General features: G+C 36.0%; 1 protein-coding gene across 3 annotated transcripts in view; it reads left to right on the forward strand.

The window, feature by feature from the left end:
• Window positions 1-25,092, forward strand: part of satb1b (SATB homeobox 1b) — a 65,461-nt gene that overhangs the window by 25,551 nt on the left and 14,818 nt on the right. For all 3 annotated transcript variants that reach the window (XM_067397864.1, XM_067397855.1, XM_067397872.1), the window contains exons 8-11: window positions 4,066-4,517; window positions 9,171-9,383; window positions 13,229-13,300; window positions 15,158-15,313. In XM_067397864.1, the coding sequence (XP_067253965.1) occupies window positions 4,066-4,517; window positions 9,171-9,383; window positions 13,229-13,300; window positions 15,158-15,313 (893 nt within the window). The remainder of the gene's footprint in view (window positions 1-4,065; window positions 4,518-9,170; window positions 9,384-13,228; window positions 13,301-15,157; window positions 15,314-25,092) is intronic.

Raw genomic sequence — 25,092 nt, forward strand, 5'->3', positions numbered from 1 at the left:
AGTTGTAACTTCTTCCTGAGTCTCTCCATCAGTGTTGAACAATGTAAGGCTGAACACTTTCCTCATTTTGGCTGCGTGAGATTCTCCAGCTTTGTTGTTGTTGAGCTGTTTAAGCTCCGCCTTCTTCTGGAAAGTGGGGCTCATTTGCATTTAAAGGGACACACACAAAAATGGCGTGTTTTTGCCCACACCCAAATTTGACAAGCTATAATAAATGATCTGTGGGGGATTTTGAGCTGAAACTTCACAAACACATTCTGGAGACACCAGAGACTTGTATTACGTCTTGTAAAAGAGGCATTATAGGTCCTCTTTAATATCTTCATAACTTTTAAGCGCTGGGCGATAATATAGTTAAATTTTTCTACAATACAATCAGTCATGCAATTGAGATTTGCTATAGTATATACCGTTTTAAATGGATGGTTCACCCAAAAATGAACATTTTGTCATCACCCTCAAGTTGTTCCAAACCTGTATAAGTTTCTTTCTTCTGCTGAACACAAAAGACGATGTTTTAAAGAATGTTGCGTTTACCAGCATTCTTTAAAATATCTTATTTTTGTGTTCAACAGAACAAAGAAACTTATACAGGTTTGGAACAACTTGAGGGTGATGACAAAATGTTCATTTTTGGGTGAACCATCCATTTAAGTGATTATATGTATCCGGATGAGGTTGGATATACTTACTTACAATAGCCAAATGTCTCCAAACATTTTATTTTGCTTTCTAGTTTTTATTTTGACTCTGTGACAAGAAATTTACACTGAGAGCAAAAATCAGAACATAATTGATGTTTAATATACAGTTATATAGAGTGGGGCTTGGAATGCATGATGCTATGTTGCATACAATAATACAGTTTATTACTGTGAAGCTGCTTTGTATAAGGCGCTACAATAATAAATGTGACAACTTTTATCCAAAGCGCCTTGCATTGTATTCAAGATGCACCTTTATTCAGTTCATGCATTCCCTGGGAATCAGACCGAATCAGACTCATGACTTTGGCATTGCTACAGTAGCACCATTCTCTTTTATTTAAACCTCCATAGTTACGCCAAGGTTGTGAGTTTGACTCCCACAGAACACTGCTAATGATGAAATGCATGTCTTGAATCCACTGCCAGTGGTAACTGGTTAGGACACAGCGGGTTGAGCGCGTCGTTTCACGAGTGGTCAGTGAGAGGCTGATCTCGCAGGATTTTTGGGAGTGTGGCGAGGCGTCTCTAGCGCAGCAGCGCTCCCATTCAGACGCAGCCGGGCCGTGGGGTTTTACCTCCCTCCCCTCAGCCCACATTCTCTCTCCCATTGTGCTCCTAATCCCAGCCTGCTTTGTGGCGAATTCCACAGGAGGGACTCCGGTGCTCTGTCTGTGCCGCTGCAAAAGGTTTCTTCCAACCTTTTCAATTTGCATGGAAAAGTGTGCGCCCCCCAGCAAAAAAGGCATACCGTAACATCAGAGCAGAGGAATGAGGGGGATTATGGGAGAGCTTTGATTATTACCCAATTTTTTTTTTGTTGTTTGTTTGTTTTTTTTCTTCTCACTTTCTGCTGATATTGAAAAGAACAGCCTCGGCTTTGTGCTCGCTGTCAGTTAAGACACATGTTTGCGTCCTTGTGCTTATTGTGCGTATCTCTGGAGAGTTTCCATGCGCTTAATCTGGTTTTTATCTTCTTGTTGAAATATTTATATTTGGATGATATGCTTTTTTTTGCACTCCATAAAATCCGTAAGATTGTGATGGAGTTGTGCGGCTGACTACCTGTGTTTCAAAAAGGCGTAACACGTCAGTCCTTTAAACTATTAGTCCTTTTTTTTTTTTTTTTTTTAGAATATTTTCAATATTTCTTTTGATGAAAAGAATCAGACGGTATCAAATAGTTGCCTTATTCCTCCGTCCTCTCTAGGCTGGCCTGTTTAAAAGGCCGTGCTCTGGGCTTCCAGCGTAACACGCTCCGGTTTATATTTAGACTTTCCCAAAATTTCATATTAGCCAGCTTGTGTACCTTGTTTTAGAATTAAGAGCATAAAGGACGATTCAAGTGTATGGCTCTCTGGCTGGGTCCATGCGAAGACGTCCTGCTCGCTGCTTTAGCAGAGCGCCCACACTGGCTTGTTGTTATTGCTCACATGATTTGGCCATGGACATTATAAACTAATTTCTGGTGCTGCCAATTTATGCAGATACAGGTCACACACTGTGCCCCATTATATTAGAGAGGTTGTGCTGGGTTACTGTAGTAATGGCAGGCTGGAACGGCTTCGATTCGCATCGTTTAGTTTGATACTTCTGCTTTTTGACTTCAGGTCATGTCTGGCTCATTATAAAAGTGTTTACTGTTTCATAGTGATTCATTTTGTGATCAACATAGAGGAGCGATAGGACAATATATTAGCATGCCCAATTGTCCATTTAGGTGATATGCCCTATATATTTATCTTTTAAATATTATTTATTTAGTGCACAGTTAGGGCAAAAGTATAAAACTTGATACTAAAATAAAAACACTGCTTTTCTTTGGTAATGTATAATAACCAAAGGTGTAAAGAGTACCTGAAAACCATACTTGAGTAAAAGTACTGATACCTTACAGCGAAAATTACTACATTACAAGTTATAAGTCACCAATTTCAATACGACTTGAGTAAAAGTCTTAGAGTATCTGATTTTAACAGTATTTTACTTGTGCTGAATGTCGGCTAAAAGATGCACTAGTCCTGCGAGGCATGCCGGTGAAATTAAGAAATGATTGATTTGTAAGATGAGAAATTAAGTTTATTTCCTAAAATCTAAATAAAACTGAACACCTCAATGTTGCAATAAATCAAGGTCGACACAACAACCTTTTAAACATCTACAAACTCTCAAGTCTCAGTTGAGTTCAAGTGCTCAAAAAGGCCACAAATAAACCAATATCCATCAAAAAGATCTTGTCAATATAGCGGATAAATACAATAATGTTACGTAAAATTAAAAAGTCAAAGTCTGCATTACCAGCTGATGCACTCACATTCATGTAAAGTGTCCATGTTGATAGGGGTGAGTAAAGGCAAAACGCACAAGATGTAGTACCTTCAATGACCTTAGATGGCGATATTGCTGCTGCAGAAAAAGTTAGGTGTCATGAAAAATGTAATGTGTAATTGCATCACTCATCACAAATGTACTGGAGTAAAAAGTACATTTACTTGCTCAAAAACGTAGTCAAGTAGATAATAGTAATATCTTTGATACTCAGTACAACTACAAAGTAGCCAAAAAGATACTTAAGTACAGTAACTAATTACATTTACCCAAGTACTTTACACCTCTGATAATACAATTTTGAGTTGAAGTATCAATGTAAACAGTCAGTTGGTCTGAAGTGGATGCAAACAGGCAAAATAAAAATCAGATTTGTTTCACATTAGACCTGTCGCTGCCTTTTTTGATGTTAATATGAATCAAACAACACAATATTGACAAGAAAAAGAGAAAAGCACTTACTGTGTTCTCCATTAATGACTGTTTACATGAATAATTTCTTCAAACAATATTTACTTAATTGAGAAATGATTTCACTACATGCCACTAATTTAATTTGTTCATGTTTATATTAATATGCATTTTGTTCTTTAAAAAAAATGAAGAGGCAAGTTCAGTAGCATAAAAATTTCACTGTTATTAGGATAAATTACTGAAATTGTTATTGTGATAATAAAGGGTGAAGATGACAATTTTCCTAGACTGAGCATCACTATATATATATATATAATATTTTTTTCATCAGCGTTTTGTTTTTCCATGCATTTATTTTATTTTTTTGTATAGTGAAATAAAACCTTGCACTTTTTGCCAAATTATTTTGTCAGATAAATGCCGTCACCAAGTTCAGTGTTTTGTTCTTATTGTTCTTATATATAAGGCAAGAACAAAGCACTAAACTTGGTTAAGGTGTTTATCTGAGATGTTTTTTGCCTAATAATTTATCTCAAAACTTACTTTCTCATCAGACAGTTGTCAGTTAAAACAATCTGAACCCTGTGCATTGACACGTCTTCTTTGTGTCCACCTTTAGCTGAGATGGACGGTCTGTCTGATCTTTCTCCACCTGGAACAAACCACCTCAGCTTCAGTCAGCAGCCCATCCCGGGCAGCACAGCCGAGCAGCCCCCGTCCCCGGTGCCCCTGTCCCACAGCAGTCAGGCCCCCGGTCGTGCCCAGCTCCCCGGCCTGCACCCCGGCCTGGTGTCCACCCCCATCAGTCCCCAGCTGGTGAGTCAGCAGATGGTGATGGCTCAGATCCTCAACCAGCAGTACGCTGTCAACCGTCTCCTGGCCCAGCAGTCCCTGAGTCAGCAGTACCTCAACCACCCGCCCGTCAACCGCGCGCTCAACAAACCGCTGGACGCGCAGGTGTCCTCCAACTCCGAGGTCTCCTCAGAGATCTACCAGTGGGTGAGAGACGAGCTGAAGAGGGCGGGCATCTCCCAGGCCGTGTTTGCCCGTGTGGCCTTCAACAGGACGCAGGTACAGAATTATATATGATTTCGCTTTTTTAACTTTAGTTAGTGTGTAATGTTGCCGTTTGAGCATAAACAACATCTGCAAAGTTACAACGCTCAATGCAAAGGGAGAAAGAATTCTCTGTTTAAGGACCACAGCAAAATTCTTCCCGGGATGTGACATCACAAACCCCAAAATTTGCATAAACCCCGCCCCAGTGAACATGCAACAAAGGGGGCGGGGCCATGTTGGGCTGCTTTAGAGAAGAGGAAGAGTTGTTGTAGTCGAGTGTTGTTGACATGCCGTCATTTTACGCCAAACGAGGGTCAATTCAACACAAAAGATGAACATGACGGCACATGCTAGTGGATGAGTTGAATCAACTCCACAGCAACTACATCAATTTATCCACTAACCATTCAGAAACGTCTAAAAGTTGTAACTTCTTCCTGAGTCTCTCCATCAGTGTCGACTCCGGTTTGAACAATGTAAGGCTGAACACTTTCCTCATTTTGGCTGCGTGAGATTCTCCTGCTTTGTTGTTGTTGAGCTGTTAAAGCTCCGCCTTCTTCTGGAAAGCGGAGCTCATTTGCATTTAAAGGGACACACACAAAAATTTGACAAGCTATAATAAATGATCTGTGGGGGATTTTGAGCTGAAACTTCACAGACACATTCTGGAGACACCAGAGACTTTATTACATCTTGTGAAAGGAGCATTATAGGTTCACTTTAGCTAAGTTTAGTGTTTTGTTTTTCCCTCATATTTAAAAAAATATAAAAAATGTTTGATGGTTGAATTTGTAGCGTCATTACAAACAAACCTCCGGAAATCTCTTTTGAAGATCAAGTTTTAAATCAGTTAAGATGCTGTCTTTGAAGGCAGCTGTCTATGTAGGCAGTATCCGGCTCAGGTTGTGGAACGGAGCCATTAAGTATGTTGTTTTTGTAGATGGCTGTCAAATCATTTTGTTGACGATTATAAATGCTGAATCATATCCCCAGCTCCGCCTCAGCCCCATACATCAGCTGTGACATGTTGCTGTGATGCTTGCCACTACACGCTCTGTACATCATTAAAATTCATCATGCCTTGCTAATATAGTGACAACAGAATGCTGATAGTTGGATGGTTTATCTTCTTTTGTTTTGGGATCAACACAAAGAGAACAGTCGTCCAGGAAATGAAGGGGTTATCAGGACAAAGAGCGAGGACTGTTCTCACAGATATTATTTCAATCAAAAACTTTACAAACCATCAACTTCCTGGCAGGAGTAACTGATCACTGACTCACATCTTTTGGTTTGCACACCCAGGGTTTTGACCTTGTTTTCGTCACCGCACGCAATCTGCTGTCAGCACTGAGCTGGGACAGGACGCTTATTAGCGGTGTTAGCCGAGGCAGACGTCACTATTATTATTACTCATTCAAATTAGTACATTTTCCAGTCAAAAACTCATTCCTCATTGATGTTATTGTGTGAGAAAGATACAGTTTGAGCTGCACAGGTGTACGGTTTTCACTCAACAAGCAAAATTCGCTTTTGAATTTATTTGAGAATTCACTATAACATATTTGAATGCAAAAAATTATAGAATTTATGTATTTATTTTTTAGGCAAAATTACCTAAATTATTATCTAAAATTATTTATGGCTGATTAATATTTGAGTCTACTACTAGGAGTGGAAGTCATCAAGGATGTTATGTTATATTATATTATATTATATTATATTATATTATATTATATTATATTATATTATATTATATTATATTATATTATATTATATTATATTATATTATATTATATTATATTATATTATATTAGAATCATGATGTTGATATTTGTTTCTTTGTTATTATATTATATTATATTATATTATATTATATTATATTATATTATATTATATTTTTATATATTAGATTCATGATGTTACTATTATTTCTTAATATATTATGATATATTATTTTATAGAATCATATGTTAATATTATTTGTTTCTTTTTTAGTTATTATATTATATTATATGATATTATATTATATTATATTATATTATATTATATTATATTAGAATCATGATGTTGATATTTGTTTCTTTGTTATTATAATATAATATATTATATTATATTATATTATATTTTATATCAATTATTATATTAATTATATTTTTATATATTAGATTCATGATGTTACTATTATTATTTCTTATTATATTATATTATATTATATTATATTATATTATATTATATTATATTATATTATATTATATTATATTATATTATATTATATTATATTATATTATATTAGAATCATGATGTTGATATTTGTTTCTTTGTTATTATATTATATTATATTATATTTTATATCAATTATTATATTAATTATATTTTTATATATTAGATTCATGATGTTACTATTATTATATTATATTATATTATATTATATTATATTATATTATATTATATTATATTATATTATATTATATTATATTATATTATATTATATTATATTATATTATATTATATTATATTATATTATATTATAAATAATATAATATAATATAATATAATATAATATAATATAATATAATATAATATAATATATTATATTATATTATATTATATTATATTAGAATCATATGCTAATATTGTTTTTTGTTTCTTTTTGTTATTTTTTGCTTAGTTAATTGTTCTGTTTTTTGACAAAAATGTAATACTGTGAAATATTGCAACTTAAAATGGCTGTTTTCTATTGTAACATATATTCAAACATAATGTCATTATTGATGTTGCAAAAAGCTCCTTAATATATGGAAACCTTGAGATATATATTATTTGATGAATAGAAAGTTAAAATGATGAATAGAAAGTTCAAACATTTTTTTTTTTATAAACAATCTTTCTAATCTCTCCTATAACATCATAAATCGCCTTTACTGTCACTTATGATTAATTTAATGCATCCATGCTGAATAAAAGCATTAATTTATTTAAAAATAACAACTTAAGTCTTTTGTGCAATTATAGCTTATTATAGCTGAGAGTCACTGTAATTTTTCACCCAAAATATTTACGTCCAATAACATTTTTGTGCGGCGAGAATATCTGTATCATATTTTGAGGTAAAATACTTGTGATCAACCACCTAGAACATCCTAGCAAATACTGGGAAAGTTGTGAGATGACCTCAACATTGTGGTTTTGCACTAGTTGTTATTAGTAAAATCCCACTTCTCAATTCTAACTGAAAGCCTTGACAACTGTCTGCCATCATCAGGTGAGACAAAGAGAGCCGTACCTGGACGTGTGCCAGCGGTGGGGGACGGGCGGGCGCTGGCTCGGCCGCGGACTGTCACCGCCACACGCATGAGCGAGTGTTGGTGGAGACTCTGGGAAGATAATGCCTCCCGACGTTCTGCATAAAACCTGCTTTGATGTTGTGTTAGAGCGATTGGAATCTATAGGAATCAGCGGCCGCGTCATGACAGGCCTGTTTGCACAAATTGGCATTTAGTTGCGCTGTGAGGAATTTGCAACATTTTGTTTCCAGTATTTATTTTACATCCTTGTCCACATGTAAATGATGGCTGCTTGTGGTGGCATGTCGGGGTGGCGTCTCATGCGGGTTTGGTGGCCCTTCTTAGAGATTATAACATCTTAATCACACTTTGTAAAGTGCGTACACATTGAATGTGCTTGATGGTAATTGACCCTCCACTTAGAAATGTAACTGACCTTAGAAAAAGTACACTACTTTACAAAATGTTTGGGGTCGGAAATATTTTTTTGAATAGTCTCTTCTGCTCACCAATGCTACGTTTATTTGATCAAAAATACAGTAAAATTCTGAAATATTTTTACAATTTAAAAGAAACATTTTCTAAGTGAATATGTAATAAAATGTAATTTATTTCTGTAATCAAAGCTGAATTTTCAGCATCATTACTCCAGTCTTCAGTGTCACATGATCCTTCAGAAATCATTCTAATATGATGATTTTCAGAAAATTCTTGGAATTTTCAAGAAAAAAATGGAACTCTTTTGTAACATTCTAATTTTTCTCACTTTTGATTAATTCAATGCATCCTTGCTGAATAAAAGTATTAATTAATAAAATTAAATTTAGTTAAACTTCTCTTTTGTAAGTCACTTAGGATAAAAGCATCTGCTAAATGCACAAATGTAAATAAATGTAATTTCTTTCAAAAATCATTTAGTGAACGGTAGGGTACGTTTATGAAAGTCCCGTGTGTTTGTACAGCAGTAAACAGAAATTATGTTGTAGAAACATCACTTCTAGTTGCTTTCAAGTGAGGCTTTTCTCTTTTCAGGGACTTTGAGAAACATTTGATTCAATTTTTTGAACATTTTAATCGCATTACTGTATAATTTAACTTCTCTGGAAAGAAAGGCTTTGTAATGTCACATTTAAGTCATAAGCTCCATTAAATTATTAGCACTGCATGAGCATATTCTGCTGAAAAACACTTTTAATAGAAATCTCCAGTTCAGTTCTGCTTGTTGAGCGACTGAGGTGGGCGGAGCTTAGCGAAGGGTCAATTGCTTTGTCACGTATGGAGTGGAGAGGATGTTTTAATCGTTGCACTTGTACTGATTGCTCTTTTGTAAGAGGACAATGCATTTATTTCCGTCTCTTTTTCTGTCTGTTTCTTCCAGGGTCTTCTCTCAGAGATTCTTAGAAAAGAGGAAGACCCCAAGACGGCGTCTCAGTCCCTCCTGGTCAACCTGCGAGCGATGCAGAACTTCCTGCAGTTACCGGAAGCGGAGCGAGACCGGATCTACCAGGACGAGAGGGAGCGCAGCTTGACCGCAGCCTCGGCTATGGGCCCCGCGCCCCTCATCAGCACCCCTCCCTCGCGCCCTGTACAGGTAACGCACTCGATCAGCCCTGACGCCCACTGCATGCCATGCATCAAGGGACTGAAGTTTCACACGTGGATGCTCTCTGTGGAGTAAAAGCTGTGCTGTAGGATTGCAACCTTTGATGCATGGCAAAAAGTTTTCCAGATAAAACATCCTTAAAACAAGATGCATTTGGAGGCATTTTTTCTGTAAGATAATAAGACAGAGAATATATCTTAAATTAGATTGATTTTTCTTACTCTGTTGGCAAATGTTTCACTGTAAATAGATTATCTGAAAAATTATTTGTTTATTGCAATTTTTTCTTCTCAATTAAATGTTTTAAGATGGAAGACGAAGACATAACATACTTGTAAATGTATTTATTTATTTACTTATTTATTTATTTTGCATTCTTTTTTTCTGGTTACAACATCTAGATATCCTTAAACGAGATTTTTTTTTGGATATATTTTAAGATAAGAAGACAGCGAATATATCTTGAATTAGGTTCATTTTTCTTACTGTTTTCAAATGTTTCTCTTGCTTTATGCATAAATCAAACAGATTTACTGCAAATTTTTTGCAACTTTTCGTCTCAAGTTAATGTTGTTTTATGTGGTTATTTTTACTGGAAGACTAAGTTAAAATATCTCTACATCCTTAAAACAAGATACATTTTACTGTAAGATAATATATCTTGAATTAGGTTGATTTTTCTTGCTCTATTGCCAAATGTTTTTCTTGTTTTATGCAAAAAAAAAAAAAAAACATTTGCTGTAAATACATTCTCTGAAAACACACCTAATTTATTTTTTTTTAGTCATTTATTTTTGCAATATTTCTTCTAAAGTAAATTTTGTTGGTTATTTTTACTGGAGGACAAAGCAAAAAATACCAATTCAATTCACATGCACTGATAAATCATTCACAGTAAGACCATAAACGTGAATTAATAAAGTGAATGGGGTCATGTTGAATTTAAACAGATTCTGTATTCTCACTAATATAAATGTAGGTGGAACTGAACACCCAGACTCAGTTTCAGCACAAATATTTAGCATGCGTTCACTAACATAATGAATGATTAGCTCAAGTATGCTTTTCATCAGTCATCGTCAGAGTATTTGCTTTCCGCAGTTCTACCAACTGCTGGAAAAAATGATTTTGACGTTGAAATGCTCTCAAACTCTTTTTGTTTGAGTGTGCATCCAATGCAAGACAGGGGAAACCTGTTTGGAAACTGTCATTATTTTTGCACTTCTGTTTGGTGTGGCGATTGGTCCGGAAATTATGCACTGTGGCTTTAAATCTCAGTGTATTGTAGTAATCTGTTAGTCAGGAGCTCACACATGATGCTAACCACAAGGTCATCATAATGGTGTCCTCACACCGAACTCTGACACACAGTTAGGCGCAAATGCATTGATACAGATACTGAGTAAACAATGCTTTAGTGGTCAGCTATACTGTCCTGTATTTGATTTGTTAATAATAGTAGAATTAACAGCTGTAAATATTACAATTTATGCATTTTATGTTTTATGCATTTAGCAGATGCTTTTATCAAAATATTAAATATGCTACACTTAAATTATGATTATGGACTTGAAATATTTTTCACAGTTTTTGGTGAGGACTAAAGTAAACTAAACTAAAGTAGAGATGCATTAATGTACCGATACTTTTAAGGAAACAATTTATGCTTTTATCCACTGTTGGGCGGAAACCTTGTTTCTCCAAAACCGCTATTTCAGGAAATGGAAAAACAATTTTTTTAAATAATTAAACACAATTATCAAAGTTGGTATTGTGGCTTTATCTATGATCAGACACCTGTATGCATCATTTATATTAACATTGATTTAACCAAAAAAATCTCACAAAAAAAAAAAAAAAAATCTCATGTTATTAAAGACAAAGTGCTTCGCACAGGCTGTTTAAAGCAGTATTGACTATGACTCGATGGCAAATGCAAGATTTAGACACTCTTCTCCGCTCCTCAAATACATAAAACTTTAAATATTAATAAAGTGTTTCTTGAGTAAAGAAAAAGCTGTACTTAATCAAACAACCAGTTCTTTATTTACCATTGCATTGCAAACAAGCAGAGATGTGTGCAGCATTTCATTCACGATAGAAGTGGGAGGAGTTATGAGGTTTGACTGACAGTTTGAGGAGCCAATGGTTTAGTCACAAGCTCTTTTTAATACTTTTCATTAGTTAAACATTTGCAAAAGCCACAGACAGACGTAAAGGGTGACCAATAGTAATGATTTATGAAAAAAAATAAACATGACGATATGCTACCTTTAAGTTATGAGCATGCACTTTTACGGCTATTGGTGAGTATAAATGCATCTCTACTTTGGAGGAAATGGTTTTACATTTCATGCATTTATCCAAATATGAAATAGCTACTCTTAAATTCTGAGTATGCACTTGAAAATGAAGTGTTTTTTTACAAAACAAAAGGCTCAGTACATCAATGCACCTCTACTTTGGAGGAAACGTTTGGAGGAAAGATCCCAGGAAGTGTTTCTTTCTTTCACTCCCAGCCTTCTAGAGCTCAGAGCTCTCCACGCGGGGCGGGAAAGGTATGCAGAACGCTCTCCACCGCGGCCTCCTTCAAACGCAGTTGAGTGTGTCTTAGTGGATCGGACACAAAGCCTTCCTGTGTGTGATGGACTGAGGAGGGTCTTTTATACCGGATAAAAACTCCCGCACACACACACACACACAATGTGTAAAGACCGAAATGTCATCAGTGTTCACTCAAGTGTGCATGCATTTGTGTGTGTGCTTGCTTGCATCATGTCCTTGTGTGTGTGAGTGTGTGTGTGTGTGTGTGCACAAACCAGATGCTGCTTTCCTGTTCAGATCCCATTATCAGATGGTTCTGTAACCTGATTATTCAGCAACTGCGCCTAATTCGTCAGCCTTGTACAGCGCTCGGCAAAAGTCTCCATTATCTGATGATATTTGGACAAATTGGTGAAATTTGAAATCAAAGGGCATATCGATGCACTGGATGACATGCATATAATGGCTGTGTTCCAAAACCTAGTGTGCTTCATAGGCAGCATCCTCATTAGTAACTGATTTGGAACGCTCTACATAGGCAGCAAAAAAAGCATGCAGGAAGCTTGACTCTTTTGATTCCACTAGAGTTAGTATGTCGCTACTATAAGCTTAAAAATGTGAATGTTAGCTAATATAATTAACTGTATTAATACTTTTCAGTATGGAATAAATGTTTTAATATTATGCTGCCTACCTTTTTGAACAGCCTTTATATGCATGTTTAGTCGATCATGCCATTGGTCAGATAACGTTTTGCCCATCTTTGGCTCTTTTGCATAAACAACGAGCGATAAAGCAGATCCACGTAGGGGAAAATCTGATGTGGGGCAGCTTGATGCTGACAGATATGAGTGAGATATTCTCAGGGTTTTCTGCTGTAAATCAGCAGGGTGGCACGTCTCACAGCGCTGCAAGGCTTTTATGGCGCCCATAAAAACAGATGTGAAGGTATGTTTCCCACATACGTTAATGGATCGTCAGACGGCGCGTGCAAGTTTGCACACGCTCATCCCTTTATAATTAGATGTGGTCGCAAGATAACTCAACCTAGACACTGATGCTTCACATGTAAATGACTGCTGGAGGTGTCGTTGACAGGCTCTTCACATGGCAGTTTGGAGACCCTTCATGTTAAGAAATAAAGAGTGTTATAGAAATCTTTGCAAGCTGCTGAAATCATTTGTCACGGGGTGCTTTAGGATCAGCTGCTGTGATGTAAATCTGATCGTGTGTACTAGAGTATTCTGATCGTTCTCATGAAATGTGTGTGTGTGTGTGTGTCTTCACAGCCCAGAAGAGAGGAGTGTAACAATGTGAGACCAGAAGACTGGAATCCCAGAATTCCAGTGGGCATCTCTCCTGTGAGTGCACATATGGTACATTTGTTAATGGAAAAGTGATGCATGATTTTGTCCTTGATTATAAACCTACATTTATATGTATACATCAGCTACCAACATATCAATTTAAAGTATATTTGCTGGAAAAAGCAAAGCTGTATGTGTATATAATGTATATATTTATATAAATCAATGAATAATCAACAAATCCTGAAAAATACCTCAAAAATATGAAGCAGCACAACTGTTTTTAATATTGATCGTTCTAAAAGCTGAAAATTCTGAAAATTAAATTACATTTTAGAATATATTACAATAGCAAACCATTATTTTAAACGGTAATAATATTTCACAATATTACTGTTTTTACTGTATTTTTTATCAAATAAATGGAGCCATGTTGAGCAGAAGAGACTTCTTTCAAAAAACCCAAACTTATGAACTGGTGTGTGTTTTATATATATATATATATATATATAAATATATAAATAATATATATTTCTGCGATGTGGAAAACAGATGGAATCATAGAATCTGGTTATACAAATGGAATTTACAGTATAACGCAGAATCACACAGAATTTTGAAAACTTTTAATGAATAAATCAAGTAGGGCTGTATACTTAATCAAACTGGACTAGCTTGTGTCAAAATATATATATATATATATAATAAGCTCAAAAAATTAAAATATATGCATGTTATGCATGTCTCCATTTGGTCTACGTCCTTCTTAATTTGTACTTAATTTTAACTTAATTTGTACATATCAAATTATGTTAAAGTAACAAAGAATAATAATAAATATATTCTTCCATATATTATATTATATTATATTATATTATATTATATTATATTATATTATATTATATTATATTATATTATATTATATTATATTATATTATATTATATTATATTATATTATATTATATTATATTATATTAGTGCTGTCAAAATTAGTGCAATGCATGCACTTCATTTTTACAGTTTAATGCATTAAAAATATTTAACGCAATTAATGCATCCATTTTTTTTTCTGCCATAATTAGGCTAACGTTACATTATATGATCAAGCTCTTATTCATGCAAATGCTTTTAAACCATTAAAGCACCACAAGACAAACGAGAATACGCTGTCTGTGAATGTTGTGTCATGTGACAGCCAGTATCGAGTTCTCTTTCGCGCTTGAATAAACAATAACACACAGAATTATGCCAAAATGGGCATTTTTTCGATTATCCTCATAAGAGCAGTCTTAAGTAAGTTCTTAAATAAACTTAAAGAGTTGAAATTGAGATGCGCATCAGATCCGCAGCAGCTCTTAAAGTGACAGCAGCTTAATAAACCAGTTGCTGTGATGTTAATCAAAGAACAAAGGTAACAGAGAAAATTGTAGCTTTAATAAGGATCAATCTATATTTAATCTAGAATTTATGCAGTGAAGACTGTAAAGTGTTAACTTTAAAATGTGACATTTATTATAATGGGTTTATGTGAAGATTGTTTTAAGTTCACTTAAATTATAAGTTGATGTTTTTAAATTGATAGTTATACTGTAATGTATAATGTCTATAATTAAAGTTTAGAAAAATGCATTTCATAGAGACGTCTGTACCAGTGATTGTGGCCTTCATTCATAAAAAGATGAACAAATATTTAAAATCTTTAAGTTGTTTCTACATTAATTTAGAGAGTAATTTGAAATTATTACAATATAGAAATATTAAAAAATGTTTTTGATCGTTATTAATTACAGAAAAAAAAAGTTATTTTTTTTTTAATCGATTGACAGCACTAATTATATTATATTAATATTTTATTTTATTACTTTTTTTAACATAATTTGATAGGTACACTAAAAATGTATTTTTTTCCAGGTCAAGCCCAGCCCTCTGACCTCCGAGTGGAATGGGAAATCCGAGAGCTGCGTGTTAAACATCAACTCCTCCATCTACGACGAGATTCAGCAGGAGATGAAGAGGGCCAAAGTGTCCCAGGCCATGTTCGCCAAGGTCGCCGCCTCAAAGAGCCAGGTACAGCCCGAACCTCACACACACACACACACTGACTTTCACTAGCCTGTCACGCTTCAATCGCTCGTCTGGTTGACAAAACATTGTCAAACATTTTTGTGTACAGTCTAAAGAATGCCCAGATAGCAAGATAAAAGTGTAAAAGGAGAGCTTTGTTAAGCCTCGCGCTCGTCGGCAGGCAGGTAGCGCAGCGCCGTAATGACTCGAGCCGCTTTATTGTGGGTTTGTGAACAGCAGACAGTGTTGCAACATAAAACAAATGTGTTTATATAATTCAGCTGTGCAACGACCACACCGTTATCTCACATAGCGAACAGCCTTCTGCTGAATACAGGCCTCTGTGAGAGACATTACCGTCTGTTTTAGCCTATTAAAACTAATTAAAGAAACGCAAGGCGAGCCCCATTATTAAAGGTTTCACATATCTATGTGCACACTTAAAGATTTTCACAATTACATCTGATGGAGGAGAAAACGCGAATAAAAGCCCTAAATTATCTGGAAATATCAGCAGGTTTTTGCTGATTGCACTGATTATGGTGCCAGATACTTTTGTTTCACCAAATTACAGTTTGATGCACAAACCACTGTTTTTGTCGAAGGGAGTTCAAAGCCGAGAAGGGTGGAGGAGAGAAAAGACAAACCAGGGCATTTATTCCAGTAAGATTCTCGTATAAAATGATCGTTTGAGAGAAAAGAGCCCCCTCTCTGTCTCTCTCTCCAGCCCTGCCTGAGCCTGTGTGCTCCATTCATGGCTGGTGTGAATGTGAATTGAGCAGCAGATAAGAACTGTGCTAATTACGCAGCTGAAAAAGGGGCCTGGGAGAGCACTTATCTCCGGCTCCATCTCGTAATGTGCGCTCCCCGGGCAGCTGGTCCCCCCTCCTTCCCTTTCGCAGCCCCCCCCGCGGGGCCCACGGGGGCCGCCGGCTGAATGTCCGGCCGGTGCCGAGTGCCGATGCCGAACGCGCGGGAACGATGCCGTTTGCCAGACGGGCTCCTGCAGCTGGGAAACTCTTTTGGAATTGGGGCGTGTCGTCTAAAGAATCAAGGATTGGTATTGGCCATCATTACGTTTACATGGTGATTGGTGACTGTGCGATTTAGTTTGGTCGCATTTCATGTGCTCTTCATGAAGATAAGGGATCGTTCTTCCAGGTTTGCTAAAAAAACTAACTAAGAGATTTGTTAAATAAAAAAGAGTCCAACTGATATACTCATGCTGTTTGATTGACAGCTCCAGCGAGTGTAAAGGGAGCGTTCTTTGATCTAATTTAATCACTGTTTAAATAACACTGTTAATTTCAATATGCTTTTTCTTGGTAATTTAAGCCATTTTTTCTCAGAAATTGTTAGTACATTTCACAAACAAAGTAAATTGTGCATCAAGAATGCTGTGTCATGTGAAAGACGCAAGCGCAATGGTCAAACACACCCATTTAGAGCATGTTTACATAGGAAAACAAGAGGAAAACAGTGCAGTGAAATGCAAAAATGCTGCCTTTTAATGTGCATTTTTGTGCAACATAAGATTGTTGTCTGTCAGAATGTAGAAAATGCATTTTTTTAATATTTTTTTTAATGCATTCAGTTTATTTTGATAAAGTCGAATTTGTGATTTCTGAGTTTGTTTGTATAGCGCTTTTGTTTACGATACATATGCATTCTCTGTAAAGCTGCTTTGAAGCGATGTCAAAATTACAATTTAGAGAATGCAGTTAGCTAATAATGTAGTAATTTAAGCAATTAAGTAGTTAAGACAGTTAAGTAGGAAGACAAATGTTCATTGTTGGTTGATGTTATGGGGTTCTATAGCGCGGACGGAATCGCTGAATCTGGTTATAAAAATATAATTTACAGTATAACAAAAATTTTGAAAAGTAGGGCTGTATTCCTAATCAAATCATGATATGGACTAGCTTCTGTGAATATTAAAGCTATTAAAATATATGCATGTTCTGCATGCCTCCGTTTGGTCTACTACACATACTGAAGCACGCGTGACACCCGTCTGCCGCTATATGAGGACATGAACGCATGAACTCTGAGAGTCACTTCACCATTTCATTTGATAAAGCTATCATTACTGCTGCGTAAAGCTCCACTTCCCCTCGGGGGGAATCCCCGCCGCCATTTTGAAGTGCATTCAACTTGGTCAAATGGGCGAGGGAAGTTGCACAGACCCTTGATCCCTCAATTTTTGTCTACTCTATATGTATATTTCAGGCAGATCCATAGACCCCAATGCAACATCATTGTGACGTCACGGCAGAGCGCACTTAATTTACCCCCACTCCACACAACTCACTTATTTTAACATTTAACCACATAATACTTTTATATATTTTTTCTTCAACAGCCCAAGCATACATACAGGCCTAACCTAAGTGATCAAGGGCTTACGGCGTTCCATTTAAACGCATCGCAAGGGTTCCACCAGTAGTGGGCGCTCGCTCAACGTAAGCAATAATGTACATCCGAGTGAATGAGACGGAGGAAAGTTAGTGAAGGAAAATACACACTGTGGGCCCTATCATACACCTGGTGCAATGTGACGTCAGGCAAGTGTTTTGGGCTAGTTTCAGCCTGACGCAGTTATCATTGCCACGCTGTTTAAATAGCAAATGCACTCGCTCCCATCTGTTCACCCATGGGTGTGCTGGTCTGAAAACGAGGTGTGATGCATTGTTGGCGTGTTGCTGTTTTGAGGAACTGAAAATGACTGTGCCGTTGACCAACAAAAACCTGCTCTAAAGTCAATGCCGCAGTATTTTTTTGTTACTTAAAGGGCGTGTTTGTAATATGCGCGTACACAACGTGCATACGCTCTGCTCGTTACACACACAGGGACACGCAGCAGCACACAAACATGTCAAATATTAAAAATAAAAGGATTACAATGTAAAATATTATTATTGTGTGCATAAATATCATAATGGAGAGTCATTGCATGTGTCAGAATGACTTATTTGCAGTAATGATGAATGAAATTGGCTAATTATATGACCAATCGTGGCAATGCACACATGTATTTAAACTGACTGGTGTTTATATTCCACTATGGTTTTTAAAGGGAATGGGAGATGACACTCTGATTGGTTTATTGCATGCTACGCACCAAAACACACCCATGACTCATTAAGAGACTAGGTACAACCCTTTCGCGCCATTTTTTCCGTCGTTAAACTAGCAAAAGTGGATTTGGACACGCCCTAAGCGCACCTCAAACAGGGCTCAGAATCTCAAAGGTCATCACAACAACCCGCCAAAATAAAAGTTTGGTTTAATTTGATGAAATTATGACTGAAATATATTACTGTAGTACAGTAAAAGTACTACTCAAAGTAACAACAATAATAATACAGTTCTCACTATTAACTACGACTTTTGCCTCAATAAACTCCTAATTTTTGCTTATTAATAGTTAAGTTTAGGTATTGAGATGTTGATATGAGATGTTGACTATAGTCATGCAAAATAAGGCATTTATGAGTACTAATAAACAGCCAATATCCTATAATATGCATGATAATAAGCAAATAGTGAGAATTAGACCCTCAACTAAAGTGTTACCAAACATTTTAAAGGAATATCACACAATTTCTTGTTTTAATTTAAACAGTTTTGCAGCCAAAATATGATTTAATTACATTTTAAAAGATTCAGTTGTTGCATTCATATGATTACCACTCTTTTTGATGATATATTAAATAATAAAACACAGAATCCAGAATTAATTCAAATGGAAGACGTCTGATGTCGTCAAAAATGTCTAATGTCAGCTCAGGTCCATACAAATTTTAAATATCCATAAGTAAATGTTGAAACAAACAAACCAAGATTAATAAATAATGCTTTTTGACTATTAATTCATGTTAGCTAATATAGTAAACAAATGGAACCTCTTTGCAAAGTGTGACCACCAACTGTGTTTGTTTGTTTGTGCCTGGCTGAAGGACCTCAGGGTCCTGGACGGCGTGTCCTGGGAGGCGTTTTGCCGTATGGTTATCTTCCGTGGCGTGTCGGATTAATTGGCGCGGCCATCAGTGCAGGAATCCTCGGCCGTAGCGGAGGTAGACTGCAGCAGCACTAGCCGCAGCACACGCTGGAGATCTGGCACAGGACGCGGGTTTGGCTTCCGCAGCCACGGGGCTCCAGACTCGGCCCAGCTCTGCCCTCCATGAGAGCCGTGGTGGAGGGGGAGGCGCAGCGCTCGTCCCCTGGGCTTTAAAAGCCGTAAACAGTAGTTTGAGGGGGTTAAAGACAACCGTCGTGTGTGTGTGTGAGCGTGTGTACCTGCTTACTCATGTGGCTGTTTGTGTATGGCTGTGGTGCACATGAGTGTGTGTGTGTGTGTGCTGTTTGCTGGGGGATGGGCACTGGATCGGAGCCATGCCGTCCCCCTCTCTGGGCACACATCCATACAGGACGTGAGTGCCAGGCTTTATCTATTTGGTGGCACTTTCATATTCCGAGTAGCATTTCAATTAATTTCTCCTCCTGCACCACAGAAAAACCACAGATTTGCAGCTGAAAAAGATGGGCATAAACTGTATGTACGAAATCCTGACGTGTTGGAGGTGAACGCAAGCTGCGTGGTGAAATCGCAGGATATTTTCACCCGGTTTGTTGTCTAAATGCACTTTTTATTTGACATATGATTTGCATATTACGAACCTGAGTTAACCTCGCTTTTTTTGCACGATCTAATGCATTTCTGAGGATATCTAGACTATTGTTGAAAAGTTTGGGGTTGGTAAGATTTTTTTTAATTTATTCAAAAATACAGAAAAATTGTGATTATATTATTACAATTCAAAACGGTGATCAATTCTGTGATCAAAGCTGAATTTTCAGCATCAATGATCCTTCAGAAATCATTATAATATGCTGATTTAGTAACAGTTCTGATTATTATTATCAGTTTATTTTTATAGAAACCTTGATATATTTTTTGCAGGTTTCTTTGATGAATGAGAGAGTTCAGAACAGCATTCTTTAAAAACAGAAATCTTTTGTTACATTATAAATGTCTTCTTTACGGTCTCTTTTGATCAATTTAATGTATTCTTGCAGAATAATACTAGTAATTTCTTGCAAAAAAAACATCCTGACCCCAAACTTTTAAATTTGTTCATTTTAAGTTTGGTAAAAAAATGATGAATTGAAATATTTAAAATATAATTTGGAATAACGTGCATTGATGAATCATTGACAGTAAGACGAGTATTATGTAAATGCCGGCAGTTTTGGTTTCATGTTGACTTGAATACGTAGATTTAGAGGTTTGTTAAAATCCCTAACTCTGACTCTGAGCAATAGCCATGGTGACGTATGAGCAAACAGCACTAATACAGACATGACAGTGCTGAACTGGCATTCAGAGAGCTCTGCTGGGGCTGAGAGAATAGAGAGAAGAAGGGCATTATGGGAGTGCTGACACCCTCTGATGGTGAATACAATCACGGCCCCTGTTGTCAGATGACAAGCCCTTTAGAACCCGGAGCCATTCCCTTAGACTGACCTGTCTCTCTCCGTGTCTCTCTCTCCTGGAAGAGGCTGTGGTAATTAGCAGGGCTCTAATGAGACAGAATGTCAGTGATCTGCCGCAGTACAGGGGGGCAGGCGATAGGCCGGTGTGTGTATGAAGGGGGGTAGAGGAGGCTGTGCCATCTGTCACTGAGCGCCTGGCTCGCTGCTCTCTAGGGGGGCAACAGTGGGTCGGGAAAAAGTGAGCAAGAGAGAGAGATATTAAACTGCAGGATAGATGGTGCATATCAATACAAAACTGTTATTGTAATTTCAGCTAGTGGTTGACTGATATATATCGTCCATTAGCAGATATTTGCCTCATTGATTGATTTGGTACAGTATGTCCCCCTTATGCCATTTTCACTCCCCCAGCATTTATTAAACACTCTAATGATGACATTTCCTGTTTTTTTTTGTTTTGTTTTTTTAATTATTTATATAATTTTATATATAATATATATATATATAATATTTATATTTATTTATTTATATATATATATATATATATATATATATATATATATATATATAATATATATATATATAATATTTATATTTATTTATTTATTTATTTATTTAATATTGAGTATTTTCTTGCAATTTTATAATGTATTTATTTTTAAATTTTATAAAATTGCTAACAAATTAAAATATATATATATAAATAAATAAAACATTAAAATATACATAAAATGTCTAAAATATGCATTTATTATTTTTATTTATGTGTTTGTTTGTTTAATTGATTTATTATTTAGATCTTCCATTTCCTGATTTTAAATTAAATGTATTTATTTATTTAAAAAACATAAACATTGGGCAGTCTTGTCAATGGATAATATTTAGAAATTCAATAAAAATTAAAAATTCTCTGCTAAAATTGCATACATGCTAGTAGAATTTTATTGGCTACATTAAATAGTTTTGCATAAGTTTTTTTTTTTCTTTTTTTTTCACTCTCACACACATGTATGTACATATACATTATATATACACTTATATATACACACAAATAAATATATATATATATATAATATATATATATATATATATATATATATATATATATATATATATATATATATATATATATATATATATATATATATATATATATAATATATATATATATATATATATATATATAATAAATATCATTATTATATCATATCATTATATCATTATTATTATATCATCATATCATTATTATTATACCACCTTTTTTTTAGGGAGCTACATTCATTCAAAATATTAAGCTATCATATGATATATCAATATATCAACCAGGTCTATTTTTGTATATAACCAGTTGTTTTTTTTTTTTTTTTTTTTTTTAACATTTTGTTTTCACCTTTTTTTTTATTGAATTTTGATTTAAATATTATGTAAAATAAGTGGTCATTTAATTGTTATTTATTTTATTCATTTGATTGTTAACCTGCAGTCTGAATGACAGCATCAGTCTTTCTCTTCCTGAAAAACGACTGTCAGTATTGATGACATCATCTTGCGCTCAGAGGTGTCGCACAGGTTTCTGTCCAGTGAAATGAGACTTTCCCTCCCCCTGATGTCACCTGTCAATCATAGTTCAAGCTGTAATGTAAACTAAAGAATATGGACCCGTTTCACATTCGCTTCTTAGAAACAGTATAGTCGTCATGGAAATGATTTTGTTCCTGTTTGCTCCAACAGCATTAAGACAAAATCCATGATAGCGTTTTTCCAAAAGAGGGAAAAAATAGAGATCTAAATGTATCTACTGCGTTTACTTTCATTAAGGCACGAGAACCCAAAGCCGGATGCAAATGAAATTACGCTCCTATAGGGAAGATCGGTCCTCCCTCTTCCTATTCCCCCATAATTTTACACGGAATATATATTTTTCATTATAGTGCTTCATTTTGAAGAGTTGTTTGTTTACGGTTATGAATTCGCTGTCTCCCATGGGCGTGAGCGAGGCAGATGGGAGCGGCGGGCCTCGGAGAGCGGAAATAGGGCCATGACTGTTTATTAATTGATTTATTTATTTATCTGGCTGCCTGGTTATTAGGTTGCCTGGGAAACAGCTGCAGTTCCCCTGTATTATTAAAGACACAATATTCGTGAACCAGAGACCCAGATGTCTGGGAAATTAATTTCGCGTCTGATTTATCGCAGCACTCTCTTCCAAGCTAACCTTTTTCCTCGTCGTTTAACGCTTCTTGTTCCTGTTGCGGTGACCGGCGTCTCGTCTTTCTCTTGCTTGTTCTCCATCTGCTCTCTCTCTCTCTCTCTCTCTGTCTCTGCATGTAAGGTAGTGTTAGAGGTGGCCCGGTTTCTCGCGTTCTCCTCTGTCAGACCACACAGGGCTTGTTCTGAGGCCCATTCTCGCTAATCTGATCAGGCAGGCAAATACGCCGGGAAAAGCGGCTTTAATGATCCCCCTAATTACCTCAAGTCAATACCAACTGTATTATTAGACTCCGGGAAAATATTCCATTAGGGTCCCCCCCGTGGGACTCCCCGCACGTAGCGATGTCACGCGCCGCGCGCCCCCATGCTTGTAATTAATTTTATTTACACACGCAGGAATGCACAAGGTCGCACCTGCAGCCCGGAGCCGCCTCGCCCGGCCCCCGACTCGCCCGCTTAATCAGATCTGTCATAATTACCATTCTGCATGCTTCTGACACACGCTGCGAAATATTTCAATTTAACTGCAGCCAATGGCTGCGGCAGACGCGCTCGCCCACGGCGTACAGAGGCGGACCGGACCTGCTCTCCTGTTTCCCTTCTCTTCTCTCTCACTTCTTGTGTTCTGCAATGTTTTGGACATCAGACAGACATGTTGTCCCATATATGTCCGTTTGTTCCATTTGGCATCTTTTACTCACTCTTGTGTTCAGGGCCATAAGAGAGAGAGAGAAATGGCCAAATCGTCCCCCCGAATATTTGATATTCTTGAGGCTGTTCTGTTTTTCGCACCACTCTGTTAGGATGACAAAAAGTTTTAAAAGTGTTTGTTGTTGTTGCTTGGTCTGCTTACAGCGCTCGTCAGTGTCAGAATGATTGAGATGGCCAATCAGAACAAAGAAGGCGGGGCTTACTGTTTACTGAAGAGTGCAATGCTTTAGTTTTAATAGTGAAAAAGTGTGTGAATAATAGTGAAAGTAGCATAACATTTAATATTTGACAACTACGATAGAAAAATTAAACGACTCACGGTAATATCCAGTGATGCAAATTGCTCGACGTTTTTTTAAAATTAAATTTCAACGTTTTTAAGTTTAATTATGCTATGTACATGATTCATATGACGAGACAAGAGAATTTTTGCGTTTTTGTCATGCACACTTATATGTATGTCTAATATTTTAAAATATTTGCAAATAGTTACTTCACAACCACAATTAGTCCTAGAACTTTACAGTTCTTGTTTCTTTTTCTTTTTTTCCCCCCTCAAGTCCCATTTAATCCTAAATTATTAAATTCCCTTAAATTAAAATAACACAGCTGATGTCTTGAAAATTTGTAAAATTTTGATGATAATTATCCATACAACTTGTGAACCCTGGACCACAAAACCACAAAAATAAGGGTCAATTTTTTTAAATTGAGATTTATACATCATCTGAAAGCTGAATAAAATAAAATTTGTTAGGACAGGACAATATTTGGCCGAGATAAAACTACTAAAAAATCTAGAATCAAAAAAATCTAAATATTGAGAACATTTTCTTTAAAGTTGTCCAAAAGAAGCCCTTAGTAATGCATATCCACTCACAAAAATACATTTTTGATAAATTTACGGTAGGAAATTTACAAAATATCTTCATGGAACATGATCTTTATTTAATATCTTAATGATTTTTGGCATAAAAGAAAAATTGATCATTTGACCCATATAATATATTGCTACACATATTTCTGCGGTTAATATTTTCAGTTTAACGTGTTAAAAATATTTAACGCAATTAACACAACATCCATTTTCCGTGGCGTTCTTTGGCTAGCGTAACAGTATATGATCACGCTATCTGGATTTCACTCGCCAGCTCTACGAAGCGAGAGAGAGCGGCCGACCGAAGATGGTCCGGATGTAGGCCTATCCTATGATCAGCCAATCATTCGTTCAAGTGCTTTTAAACCATTCAAGCGCAATAAGACACAGAAGAGAACTCAGTTCGCCTCTCTGATCGCGCACCACCAAAACGTGCGCACAGAAAGCCGCTTCTCAGACAGCGCGTCAAAATGTGGGTTTTTGGCAA

Source organism: Chanodichthys erythropterus, chromosome 2, assembly GCF_024489055.1.
Source record: "Chanodichthys erythropterus isolate Z2021 chromosome 2, ASM2448905v1, whole genome shotgun sequence".
NCBI classification, from domain to species: domain Eukaryota; kingdom Metazoa; phylum Chordata; class Actinopteri; order Cypriniformes; family Xenocyprididae; genus Chanodichthys; species Chanodichthys erythropterus.